This window comes from Fukomys damarensis, unplaced genomic scaffold (genome assembly GCF_012274545.1).
Source record: "Fukomys damarensis isolate Sample0158 unplaced genomic scaffold, DMR_v1.0_HiC HiC_scaffold_32, whole genome shotgun sequence".
NCBI lineage: Eukaryota > Metazoa > Chordata > Mammalia > Rodentia > Bathyergidae > Fukomys > Fukomys damarensis.
The window spans coordinates 7,507,826-7,521,758 of NW_022900944.1; the positions used below are offsets into that span (position 1 = coordinate 7,507,826).

Sequence of the window (13,933 nt, forward strand, 5' to 3'; positions counted from 1 at the left end):
GTAAATTGGGGGCTTACTGCAGATTTCTTCCCTGTGGTTACAATCTGATGATGTGAACTAATACACAATATGTAATTTTATTAGTATTTAGCTTTGGTTCTTTCACGTATATTTCAGTTTCTCATGATTTTAGGAGTGTTTCTGCTATAAATGATTATTGCTGAACAACAGTGGGATGGCAAATGAACAGAAGACAAAATAATCTTCACTGGACACAAAATAATTCAGGGTGCTCTTTTTAATATGAGACTAATTCAAAGTAACTTAAAGAACTTATGAATGTTTCTTGAGAAATAATAATTTTAGGTAGGCAATTGTGAGGAAGATGATTGTCATACAAGCCAAAGCCACATGATTCTTCCACAAGTTCCAAGGAGAGAGATCAATGCCTTGATTTTTCAAATATTGTTCTCCAGTACATCTAAAATTAAACAGAAAAAACACAACTGCATTCATTTCATAGGTTCAATTTTGCTCAATATATTCACTGTTCCTTTAAAAAATTTACATGTTAATCAATCATTAATAATTATCCCTTCAAGAATAATAGCTAACACTCACTAAAAGTATGTATGATTTTGTTAAATTCTATGCTAAACAACTTGTACCTAATGTGTTAGTCCCTCAAACAATCCAAACGGGTATAGATATTGTACACATTTTAAAAAGGAGGAAAAGTAGGATTTATGAAATTGGCCAATTCTACAGTCATACTATGAATCAAATTGCAAGCTTCTTCATATTTATTTGTTAACAGATCTGTAATGCTGCTCTCTTCAAAGGAACATTTGATCAATCAACCTTTCACTTATTTCCTTATGGAGAAAACCTCAGATTTAACCTATGACACCTATAGCTGTTGTTAAGATAATCAAATCTCCTTGTATTTCTGCTCTCTCACAAGAAAGTCATCCAGAACACAGTCTAAGAATTCTGAAACTTGGACCAGAGGGAGCAAGGGCTTCAGGCCAGGCTCACATTCTGTCAGCTCTCATACAAAGACAGCAATGAGCACTGCAGACACTCAGCTCAGGATGTCACCAGCATGTCCAGGTTCAGACTCAACCCTTAAGTGGCAGCTGGAGCAGAGCAGGATGGAGGGTCCTGCCACAGGTTAGAAAAGTACCTAATACTAAACCACTTGATACAATTGGTGATTGCCTGTTCATCTTTTGGAATTTAACAGTCCCCAAAACAGCCACGGGGTCTTTATAATAAGTAAACTTCCTCCTTTCTTTTGTGAGGACTAGCTAGCTATAGGTGAATGTGAAGCCTGTGGTGACTCCTCCTTATCTGGTGCCATTTTTCCTGTCCTCTTCCTCCTGACCGGCAGGCTTGTGGTGAGTTTAGTATCGGAACATACACTGAGGAATGGAATGGGCAGAAGTTTCTCTGACAATAGCACAAAATAGAAACTTGTCCTACATATTATTAACAACTCTTCTATGCTACTGAAGAGATGTAGGATACCAGCATTCTCTTTTCTCTCCTTAATGTATGTATCAAAATCACACCATTAATAACAATCATAGAAAAGGAAAGTATTATATGTCTCCTTCATTAGAGGACATGTCTTACAATAGGGAGCATTCCAAATCAGTTTTACACAGTAACACACACACACAAGCTGTGATAACAGGATGTCTCCCAAAGGCCTGAGGCAGAGCGAACTGCTATGATACTAGTAGGGCAACGTTCACTCCCTCCACGCTTCTGTTGCCCTTCTAGTTCTCACCACCATGCACAGGCTGGAAGCACAGGCAGCGTTTAACCCACATGTTCACAAACCACAATCTCTCGCAAAATCATCAAACTCTAATGCTCTGAAAGATCAAAACTCAAACTTCTAATCAAAAAGTTCTTTTTAAAGGCCCAAAGCAAGGAAGCAACACACAGAATACATTTTTCAATGTTAAATACAAATTTGACTGCAGTAGAATAAAGGAGTTCTACGGCGTGTCCATGTACCCTGGTGCACAACAACTCTCTTCACAGATCAGAAAACGGGCTCAGAAAGTCTTGTTGATCTACAGGACTCACACCAGTTATAAACCCGTGGCCTTTCTACCTACACCACAGTAGCAAGCGCATTCATCACGACACTGAATGCAAACTTACATTGCATAGCTGTTGTCACAGGTATGATTTTGTGTTGTATTGAGTCCTGGACAGAAGTCTTGTCCCAAAAATTCATTATATTGCAAAGCCTATAACACAAGAAGGGGCCTGGTAAGGTAAATAGCCTTAAGTTTCAGAATACTTCCAAAGAATAATCATAATTACATCCTTGAATTCAATCTTTATTATTATTTTGAAAACATTGTTTCACATTCACAGTCTTTGCCATACTAAACAACTAGATATGTTCCCTGGCAATCATGAGGCTTCAGATATTACTTCTAATACAAAAAGGCAAAAGTATTTGTCAGCAAACCTCCAGCTATATTATTCCAAAGCTTGTTTTTCTCAAATTTTTTATTGTTTTATTATTTTATATTTTTATAGTACGGGATATTAAACTCAGGATCTCATACCAATTAGGGAAGTGCATGTTCCACTGTTTTATTTTGTTACGTTGGAGACATGGCCTTTTAAATTGCTCAAGCTGTCCTTGAACTCATGATCCTCCTGCCTCATCCTCCCAAGTGGCTGGGGTTACAGGCTCATGTTATCATACCCAACTTCTCTCTCCAATTTTATAATCCTGTAAACACTCAAATTAAAGTGATAGAAAGGTGCTCATAAGTATTGTTAATTTGTGGTAATGAGTGTTTGTTCTTATTTGTATCCATCAAGACAAGTTATAACTGTGAGACTTAGAAACTCTGTTACACTGTGCTAAGACAGAGAGCATCTTCTGGAGTTAAATTTGTTCAAACCATTATGGTTATCAGTATTTCATGGTCTCAGTTTCCCTTCCAATGTTCCTTTTAATGAAGACTATGAGTTCTAGCCTCCCAGCCTCTCATGTATTTCCCCATAGTGCTGAAATAATATATTTTTCATCAATTAGTCAATCTAAACCCCTTTAACTGGTATTCTTCCCTACTCTTTATTCCTTCAACAGAGTGACAGGAAAAAATCCCTGACTTGGAGCAAACCAAGGGTAACAGGAAGTTCTCATCTATTGCTTCTGAAAGGAAATTCCTGGATAAAGATCATGGCCCATGGGTAGGGAAATAAAATGGTTAGGACTTATTTTGATTGTTCCCAGTTTGGATCCCAGTCAGGACGACAGATGAGGACAACTCACTGTAAAGCCGTATCGAGGAATGCTGAAGTACTGAAGCCATGAGAGCCAAGGAGCAATGGTTCTGAGATTTACCAACAGACCTGAAAAGAGCTATAAAAAAATTCAGTCAGAATTGATCCGATGATTTCATGAAGAATTCTAGAGCAATCCATCTTCTAGAACGCTACAACCTTCTAAACATTTCTATTGGGACGAACACTTTCTTGAAATTCCTTCCATTTAATCTTCCTCCTTCACATGTGAATACCTCTACACAGCTTAGGGTGGTAATAAAGGAAGGAAAATAAACCCTTGCTCTATATTACATTTCCCACATGTTTGAAAGGTCCTTATGTATCAAGACTATGTCCCCAACTTTCTCTTTCAGTGATCACAGTGGAAGATTAAGCACAGTCTTCTCTTGGTATCCAAGAGGAACTGGTCCCCAAGCACAGATACCAAAATCTGCAAACGATCAAGTCTCTTATGTTTAAAATGGTATATTATGTGCATGTACTCCATGAACATCCTTTAAATAAACATATCTTGTATGTTTAAAGCCATCTCAATATTGTTTGCAATGTAATACAATGCAAATGCTAAGAGTTGTGCTCTATTCTTTAGGGGAAATAAAAAGAAAAAAGTCTGTACAGAAATAATGTTTGTCATATATTTTTTATCCACAGCTGGTTGAATCCTTAGATGCAGAACTCATGGATATGACGGGCAAACTGTACTGATCTGTTCCCCTTAATAAATGGAGCAATCTAGGAACAGACCACAATAGTCCTGAGCACCACTCTCCCCTCTCTGCTTCCATACAATAAAATCAGTTGCTATAAGGATTTGCACTCTGTATCATGACTTTAGGAACAATATGGGGTTCAGAATGAAAACTTACAAGTCAAAGCCTAGAACTGATAAAGAGCATAATGTCATAAACTACAGCAAAAATGTGGTTAAGAGCCTACTTTAAGGCTATGAATAAGCACTTCCACAATGGAGATGCCAGGAAGGACTGCTCAACATGAACAAAAGGCAGCCATGAAGTTCACATAAAATTTGTCCCAACTGGGACATGGTATACTGGGATACGCAAAACTACGACAATGCTTTTGGTGTGTGTACGTACACTGAGACTTGGCCTCACCAGGTGTTTAGTATATGAATAAAAAGCAGTTTTATGACCAGTTTTATAAGTTCTACACAGAAACATTTAAGTAATAATCAAAGCATAAAATAAATTAAAACATTTGCATTTATTGAAGACCACTTTATTTACTGGATGACAGTATAGAACATACAGAGAACACACAGCACTTTCTCAGAGGTATCTACATTGGTAGTTTCCAAATTCAGATAGAAGAATTAAACTTTAGTGACAGTCTGTGCAAATTATGGAACATTTTAAGATCTGTGGTCAACGGGTTCCATTCATCTGCTGATTCATCTACATTGAGTACAAAATTCAGGGGCATATAACATTAGGACTAAGTAATCATGAAGCAAAAAGATAAGCAAAAATATATTGATATAAGAGATTCTTAGGAACGCAGAAAAAGGAGATAAACTAGTACTATGGACTTTGGAATTTTCCAGTATTTTTAAAACACTCCTTTTCAAATACAACAGGCAGCCAAGACAGACACCATTCCACACACTGTTACATTTATCACAGAGTTTGTCTTTCACCCTGGAGAAGAGTGAGTCCAGCCATACTATTTTTGCTATGATTAAAAAAACAGCAATTCTCCATTGCCAAATTCTGGTTTTGGAAGTTCTGATTTGTCAAGATTTCATAAAATGTCACCAGAATGTATCTACAGTTTTAATAAGTATATATTAACAAAGTTATAGGAATTACATTAAGACACTAGCAAAAATGGCTGGATAAGGGCAAGGAAGAAAGCTGGTACATTCTCTAACATACACTGTACTTAAGGGCACAGCCTCCTGAAAGCATCAGAGTCCCATATTCTGAATGCTCAAAGCAGACTTCACAGGACAGGTGAATGTTTAGGAAGAAAGAAGGACAAGAATTTAGACTCAGAAAAGCACATTTCATACTCACCATCATAAACACAAAAGAGATGGTCATGAGAAGGGTTGCTACGGAGACCACACTCTGACCGGCTGCTATGGCCAATGCCATGGAACTGGCTGTATAAGCCACCAGCATAAGAGTGAACATCATGATGAAGAAAGCCTCTGCCAGTGGTTTCAATCCTACAAAGAAAAGCAATGGTCAGTGCAGCTGTCTTGCTCACCACAGATTTGGGGCACTCACTAGCCAACTCCAGGGTCACCACTTTCATTATTTTCCCTCCATATAACCACAGGATGTTTTCATACAGTTTTATTTCTTACATTTACTGTAAAAGCATTTCTCCATATTACACCTGTCCCCCTGTCTGTATAATTACAATTTCTGAGTTTCTGTGATGGAGGGCTCCAGGCAACCCAATGGGCTACAGTTCTACAGTCTTCTCTTCTAAAGAAAATATATCAACAGCCACTCATTTACCAGGCATCTCCACAGCACTCAGTTTGTCCTGTGACTGCACCAGTGAGGAACCTGGGGTCAGGATTCTGCTGTTATTGCCACAGGTCACAGACTCTGAAGATTTGGGAAGGGGGGTAAGGATCAAGAGTTTGGGGGTCTAGATCCCATGCCTAACTCTTTATGAACACCTCATTTGTACAATAGAAGGTAAAAACTCAAATAATGGCCTTATCTATAGTACCCTGTCAAAAATAGACATTCTGATGTTTGTGTATCAGTAAAATATATGGAAATCCTGATGCAGTAAGCCTGGAATGAAGACTGAAAATAATACACAAATGAATGTGTCTGCATCTATCAAACAAGTAGATAAGTAAACCCAATTCTACCATATTTCTTTTAGGAATAGGTAGGAGGGTGTATATGTGCATATATTAATCTGTTATCTATCTATATACCTCTACAGAGATACAAATAAAAATATACATAGAGAAACTGGCTTCAGCTCATAACCCAAACTAAAGACATACCCTTTCTGTCTTGTTACTTACCTAACATGAAGTACAGAATAGAAGTAAATATAACACTTGGCAACAACCTCATTGGTAATAAATCAGATAATAACTTTCCAAAGAAATAAGATGCCACTCTGTAGTATCCACTGATGTACTCGTGTCTGTAGAAGAGAAACACATATCACATATCTCAGATTAGTTTCAAAAGGAAGAGCTCAGAAGATGAGATGTGTGCTGTGTAGACCTCTGCAGCTGCCTGGGCCTAACAGGCCAGCTTTCCACGTCCTTCAGGCTGCCCATCCTCCCACCCCTCACCCTCTCAGGCGCCAAGCCCTCTGGATATCCGGCTCCAGTAAGCTCTCCCTGTAAACCTCTCCCCCGCCCATTATGTATGGAACAAATAAATTCAAGAAAAATACCAATAATCCCTAGGATGGCGTCTTTGACCCATCAGCCCCTAATGTCCTTCCCAGAACAAGAACCAACTCACATGAAGAGCTTCTTCTCCACTACAAAGAGCTCCACAGCTGACACACTGCTGAAACACTGGTTGGTTGTCAAGAAGAACAGCACCCCAGCTCTGCCAGGACAGAATGGGAACAAAAGTACCACAGTCAACTCAACACTCAGTTTTCTACCCACAGAACTCTTTCCACAAATGATATAGTAGTCAAAAAAGTTAAGATTTAAAAAAACGTAAAATTGTTCTGGCTAAAACAGGAAGTGAGGAAAATGTCACCCCCCTCAGGTCTCTCCCCTATCTCTGTCTCCATAGTGGGAACCCCCTGAGTCCATATTACAACACATTCTGAAGTTCACACATACGCTGCTTTGCACCAAAATGTGTTCCCCCTAAAAATCATATGTTGAGTTGGGTGTGTGGTGCATTCCTGTAATCCCAGCTCTAGGGAGGCTGAGGCAGGAGGACCACTGCAAATTCGAGGCCATCCAGGGCTACATGGTAAGTTCAAGGTCAGCATGTATGACACAGCAGGACCCTGTCTCAAAAAGAAAAAACTTCCTAAAAATCATGTGTTGAAGCCTGAACTCCCAGCATGATGTTACTTGGAGATGGGGTCTTTGGAAAGTAATAAGGCAGATGAGGTCAAGAGAGTAGAGCCCCCAGTTGAGGAGAGTGCCTTACAGGATGGAGGATACCAGACACTGCCTGCAACTAGAGGGCACAGAGTGAGCAAGGCCATCTGCAGCCAGGTTGGGGTCCTCACAGGAGCCTGGCCACAGAACTGAAGGACAATAAATTCTATGGTTTACCATGCAGCCTAAGGTATTTTGCCTAAGTTCATACATTGGTCACAAAGACATCATCACATTCCACTTAACAAAAATGCTAGGTATCGTTCCTAAGGTCTGCACAGAGAAACAGTACACTAAATTAAGTCTAAAAACATTCAGTTACCCATCCTGGTTTTAAAACTGAGTAAAGAAATAAGGACGCCGTGCAGAAAGAAAATAAAAGACAGAGGAGGGAATCCTCACTCGGTACCTCCTTAAAGTCATCTACCACACTCTCATCAGTAAAGCCTTGATAATTCTCCCTCACATAGCACATCCCACATGGTTTCTGAAGAGCTCCAAAAAGAAAACAAGGTAAGGCTTGCTTATAAAGAATAAATTAATTTGTACACCCATATGAAAAGTAAGACTTACATCTTATTTCTCAATAAAATAATTGAGATTTAAAAGGAAAAGACTCAGTTAATCTATACTCTGATGGAAATATGAACTTTATGAAAGCATAAGACAGGGATAACTCCCTTCGTAACCAAACAATTTAATTCACATGGCAGACATTAATTTGAACCAATGAGATAGTATATTATTTAAATGATACCAAAACAAAAGAATATTTCTTAAAAATGTAAATTTAAGTGAACAACCCCAACTATCCACAGACATTTAATAATTCTTGTTTAATACCCAAAAAGTAAATAAAACTACAGGCTGCTTTAAATGTAAATATTTATAGAATAATTAAAATGAAGAGAAAACAATCAGGCCTAATAAAGAAACAGCTATGAAATTTACCATATGAAAATATATTTACTGTCAGCATAAAGCTAATTTCAGAAACATGGGAAATTTTTTGTCTTACAACTAATAGCACAGTAATGTTCATAATGATTCTGAACAAATGAACAGTAAAACTCCTAAATCATAAGATGATTTATTTTAAATTGTTTTTATTATGAAAGAATGTAATGCATTCTTATTTTTTCAAGGTAGTAACCCACATCCATCATATCTACTTGTTAACCTGATTTTTAAAAATGTTTAAAGTTATACATTGGCAATTTATGGTTGTATAATTATGGAATATAAGGGGATATTACGATTCACAAATACAATTTAAAATAAATCAGGCCAACTCAAGTGATAAACCATTACCGCAAATATTACCTCACCATTTTATAGTGAGAACATTTGAAATTTATACTCTATAATTTAGAAATATAGTATACATTATTTACTGTCATCTCAAAAGTGTAGAATGTATTTCAAAGACAAAAATTTATGCCTCTTATCTGGGACTTTGTATCCTTTGACCATTATCATTGTTCTCTACTCTTTTCAGTCTCTAGCAACCACAATCTATTTATACTTGTAAGACTGCAATTTACATTTTATGTATAGATGAGAACATAATGACATCTACCTTTCTGTGTCTGGGTTATTTTACTTAATGTGTTTTACAGTTCTATCCATGTTGTTGATTTTTTTATAACTCAGTAATATTCCACTGTGTATTCAACACCGTATTTTTTATACATTCATCTACTGATGAAGAATTAGATTGATTTCATATCTTGGCTATAAACAGTGCTGCAGATATTTCTTCAACAAACTGATTTTAAATATTTTTTTAAAATACCCAGAAGAGGGATTACTAGGTCCAAATGTTTTAAAAAATATATTTACCTAATTTGTTTAGTTATCACCATAACCCAGGTGATAAGGCTACTAAGTCAAAGGCGCTCATATTCTACATAAGATCCAAATACAGTTTCTTAGTTACTACTACTTTATCCTGAAGTAAAAAAAAAAAAAAGTCAAAATTAAAATGCATAAAGGAAATTAGTTTGCAAGCAGTGGGAAAAAACAGATAAACTCGTCATCAAAATTAAGAATGTTTGTACATCTATAGAAAGAAAAGACAACCCACAGAATTATAGAAACTATTTGCAGATCATATATCTGATAAGCGATTAATATTCCAGGGGATGTGGAGAAACAAGCACCCTTGTGTGCTATGGGTAAGAATATAAAATGGTGAAAACTAAGAGTTACTGTATGATCCAGCAATTTTACTTCAGGTAATATATCCCAAGGAACTGACAGCAGAGATTCAAACAGAAATTTCTAGACCCACAGCAACATAAATTCACAATAGCCAAAAGCTGGAAGAAACACACTATAATACAAATGAACCATGAAGATCTTATGCTAAAGGCAATAGGTCAGTTAGTTACTCAAGGACTGATTCCATATATGTGCGGTCCCTACAGTAGTCAACTCGGGACACAAAGTAGGACAGTGGCTTGTAGGAATTGAGAGGGGTAGCATGGGACATTACTCTTTAATGTAATGTAATGTCATGGCAGTTTGAGGAAGACGGAAAAAAAAATCCTGGAGTTAGATGGTAGCACTGTACAACAATGTGAATATACACAATGCTATGAAACTATACATTTAAAAATGGTTAAAAGGGTATATTTTCCTAGAATGTACCAATAAATTACATTTTTTAAAAAAGGGTATATTTTGTCCTAAATAATTAATCAATGCACATATATAAGTACATGTATATGAGAAAAGCAAAATTAGCTCTTCTATACAGTTTTCTATTCATTGACTCATCTTACCCCACAACCAAACAATAACATTTACCCTTTACTTGGTCTTTCATTCAAATTCTTAATGAATCTCTCCATAAGCTTGAACGAAGTAACAGCATTCTTTCAAATTTTACTCACCTATTCTGGATTCCAGCACTGTCATTTTCTAGCCTGAAGTAAAGGGCACCTATAACCAGTGCCAGTACGATTGTGACAATGATCTGTTCAAAAAGAAAAAGGAAAATAAGAGCTTCAATTAGACATAAATATTTTTACAAACCATTCAATGTTACATACAGCTACATAATTAGTTTTCTCAACTGAGATAATGGCCAGTGTTGGGGATGTAGTACAGTGCTTCATAAGTATGTACAACATGCTAGGCTCAGTCAAGTACTACAGAAACAAACAAACAAAAACTCCCTGCAAGAATATATAATGCAATAATTATTAGATCACTTCCTCAGTTAAACTGAAAAGTAAATCATTGTTCCGGAACCTGAGAGGACAGCAGAGCAGACACTAAGAAAGCTAGGTTCCTTCTTATGACTGCCAGGCACTGCGGATTCAGGGCCTAGCTGTGGTGCTGGACCCATGGATGCCACACAGGGAGCACAGCAATGCAGATACCTGGAGAAGTCCATGTGGCTAAAAGCTGAATTTGAACTAAACTTTTTACCTCTGTTCTGATGAACACACAGTTTTTTACTTCAAAAGGTTCAAGTAAAAACAGGATGCCTTTACACTTAATATTAAAAATAAATACAAGTTTAAAAACACGCAATTTCTAACAAAGGAATTGTGCACGGTAAGGAAGTAGGGTTGAACTGGGCCCCACCTAGCCAACCTCTGGGGAATCCTGCCTTAATGGGAAAATGCATGGTCACCATCACCAAAGTGCCTAGCCAGCTTTCTCTGGCTCAGCCAAGTTGCTCCCTTTACCCCTCTCCTCTGTCACCGCTTCTGCATCAGCCTCTGCCAGTGAGGCCTGCGGTCCACACAGCCCCTGAGCTGCCAGTGCTTTGCATCCTCACCCGTCTTTACCTCCTCAGTCTCTATGGAAGGTTCCCGGGGAAAATGGGCAATCATATCTTCTGTTTTTAACATAAAAAGTATCTAAAGGCTTCTAATCACAAAGGAGATTAGGGCTATATTATGTTATAATTCACTTGAGAAATTATTATTACTAACATAATAATTATAAAAATATAACAAATGGTATTCTTAAAAAACTGAAATATCCTGCAAATATATAAGAAACTTCAATTAAAAAAAAAATCTTAGCACTAAAATAGTACTGAAACATTAACAAATTTGTGAAAGATATTTTGTGTTTTTTGTTTTGCTTTTTTTGTTGGTACCAGGGATCAAACTCAGGACCTTGTGCCTATGAGGCAGGTAGCAGAACCACTGAGCTAAATCCCCGGCCCTGTGAAAGACATTTTGGTATGAAAACGTCAAAGCAGAAAAATAGGATTATGACCTGTAAAGACTAGTTTGTGAAGACTGCAGTCTGGAACAAATACTTACATGTTTCACTTAGAAGATGTTCTTAAAAATCTCTTTAGTAACAAGACAGAAATTTAGTAGAAAAAAAATCCACTAGCGTGAGATATTTTCATTATCCTCAGGATATACTCTGCTTCATTTCAACAGATCAAGCTTCCAAAACAAATGCTGATAACTATCAAAGTGCAGCATGCACACACAAAAAAGGGTCTGTACTTTCACATAATTCAACTTAGAATATTTGTCTTTCAAAGTAGACACTCCCTACTCTTTGTTTATTTGCACTCAAATTTGATATCTTATATTAACACTTGTAGATTTGTCATTAGGGTGTTTCCCAAAGTCTTGAAAGTTCTAAAAGAATTCCAATCAATTTCCAAACATTTTCAGAAAACAGTGAATCTCATAATCGTGTCCTTGTATGAAAAAAAAAATCATTAGGCAAACAACATTTCATGGTGAGGCCAATAACACTGTATATAAGTCTGGGCATCTGGCCTCTAGCTTCTGTTTTAAACAGAAGGATTAAAAAAAAGGAAATTATCCAAATATATCATTCTGTATATGTTCAAATACATTTAACCAACATTTTTCTTTTTTTTTGGGGGGGGTGGTACCAGGGATTGAACTTGGGTCCTTGCGCTTGAGAGGCAGGCACCGGAACCACTGGGCTAAATCCCCAACCCCATAACCAACATTTTTCAAAGTGTGTTCTGAGGGATGTTTGTGGCTGTCATCATGAATCCATAGTTAGATGGTTAATATGCCAATAGAAACAATGGTCCTTGGGCCAAGGATTTAGCTCAGTGGTGCGACTGCCTGCCTCAAAAGCACAAGGCTCTGAGTTCAATCCCTGGTACAAAAAGAAAAGAGAGAGAGATAGAAGGAAGGAAGGGGGGGAGAAAGATAGGTTGGTTCTCCAGGAGATTAATGATAAAATCTTCCAAACAAATTTAATAAGGAAACCCTTGGCACATTAAATGAACACTGAATATTCTATGTAATTAATCTATTCTTCTCAAGACCTCCCAAATATAATCACTGCTTAGAGGCCAACTCTGAATCTGAAATAACAACTTTAAATCAAAGTACAGCGCTAAGTAAACAGATTTATCACTAGTAAGCCATAAAACAATTTTAAATTTCATGTTCAAAAACTAAGAGAAATAAAAAAGTAAGATTAATAACCATATGCCAACGGTCAGTAAACTATGGCCCACAGTCAAACAGGGCCAGCTGCTTGTTTTTGTTAAGTCTATAAGCTAAGAATAGTGTCTGTCAAATTTTTTAATAGATGGAAGCTAAGAAGATCAAGAATATTTTGGGAGGCTGGGGATTTAGCTCAGTGGTTCTGGCATCTGCCTCACAAGTGCAAGGACCTGAGTTCGATTCTCAGTACCAAAAAAAAAAATAATAACAATAATATTTTTTACAGTATGAAACTGAAACTTCAGCATTCATGAAGTTTTACTGTCACACAGTCTTGTTCGTTTGCTTAGGTATTTGTTATGGTTGAGGTCATCCTAAAATGGCAGAGTTGATACCTGAGATGAAGACCCCATATGGCCCGCAAGGCCTGACAAATTTACCAAGTGGCCTTCTTTGCAAAGAGGTTTGCCTAATCCTATACCAAACATTCCAGTACTTACAAACCTCAGTAAGAGTTACCCCACTACACTCGGGATGATACAAGTTTCCATGCTTATTCTAGAGACTGCAGCTTCTCTGAGCATTGCTGGATTCCAACTGTGGAACTGAGTTCCCTGGTGAGGCAAGGAGGCTGAACATGCACCCCGGAGGCAGTGGGCCTGGGGTTTCCATCGCAAGAAAGCACAGTAGCCAAACAGGCACAATCCTGGAATAAGGCAAGAAGCAGTGTTCTAATCATGCCCTGCCCAGAACTACCATGAATGTGTCTTGAATGAGAACTTAAAAGCCACTTTTAGAGCAAATAAAATAAAAAAACCTAATGCAAACATCGCATGAAAGAATCAGCCCGTCACATCATCTCACTATTTAACAATGGGTAACCCAGGTTGATGGATCTGACTCGCGACTGTTTTCCAAATGACATAAATCTATTCTCAAAAAATAAAATTATTTCCTCGACTGACAGGACAGAAAAACCTGTCCGTGTTCTGAGAGGAATTGTCAAATCACAAGCATGAAAAATGTTTACAGCAATTGACAAAGTGACCCAATGGGGATGCAGACTCTCAGGCACAGGTGGATGGTGCGGCAGTTAAACAGGATCGGCGATCTGACTGGCTTGAGAGCTGGCGAGGGAATGAGTAGAGCACGCCGCTAAGTGTATGTGGGT

The 13,933-nt window shown here is 37.5% G+C and overlaps 1 protein-coding gene across 5 annotated transcripts in view; it reads right to left on the bottom strand.

Annotated features, from left to right (window-relative positions):
* Positions 1 to 223: 223 nt before the first annotated feature.
* Abcg2 (ATP binding cassette subfamily G member 2 (Junior blood group)) overlaps positions 224 to 13,933 on the bottom strand; it is a 123,598-nt gene continuing 109,888 nt past the window's right edge. For all 5 annotated transcript variants that reach the window (XM_010610482.1, XM_010610481.1, XM_010610484.2 and 2 more), the window contains 7 exons: positions 10,243 to 10,325; positions 6,741 to 6,830; positions 6,287 to 6,411; positions 5,304 to 5,458; positions 3,254 to 3,343; positions 2,119 to 2,207; positions 224 to 421 (listed from right to left, as the gene is read on the bottom strand). In XM_010610482.1, the coding sequence (XP_010608784.1) occupies positions 274 to 421; positions 2,119 to 2,207; positions 3,254 to 3,343; positions 5,304 to 5,458; positions 6,287 to 6,411; positions 6,741 to 6,830; positions 10,243 to 10,325 (780 nt within the window). In that variant the 3' untranslated portion in view covers positions 224 to 273. The remainder of the gene's footprint in view (positions 422 to 2,118; positions 2,208 to 3,253; positions 3,344 to 5,303; positions 5,459 to 6,286; positions 6,412 to 6,740; positions 6,831 to 10,242; positions 10,326 to 13,933) is intronic.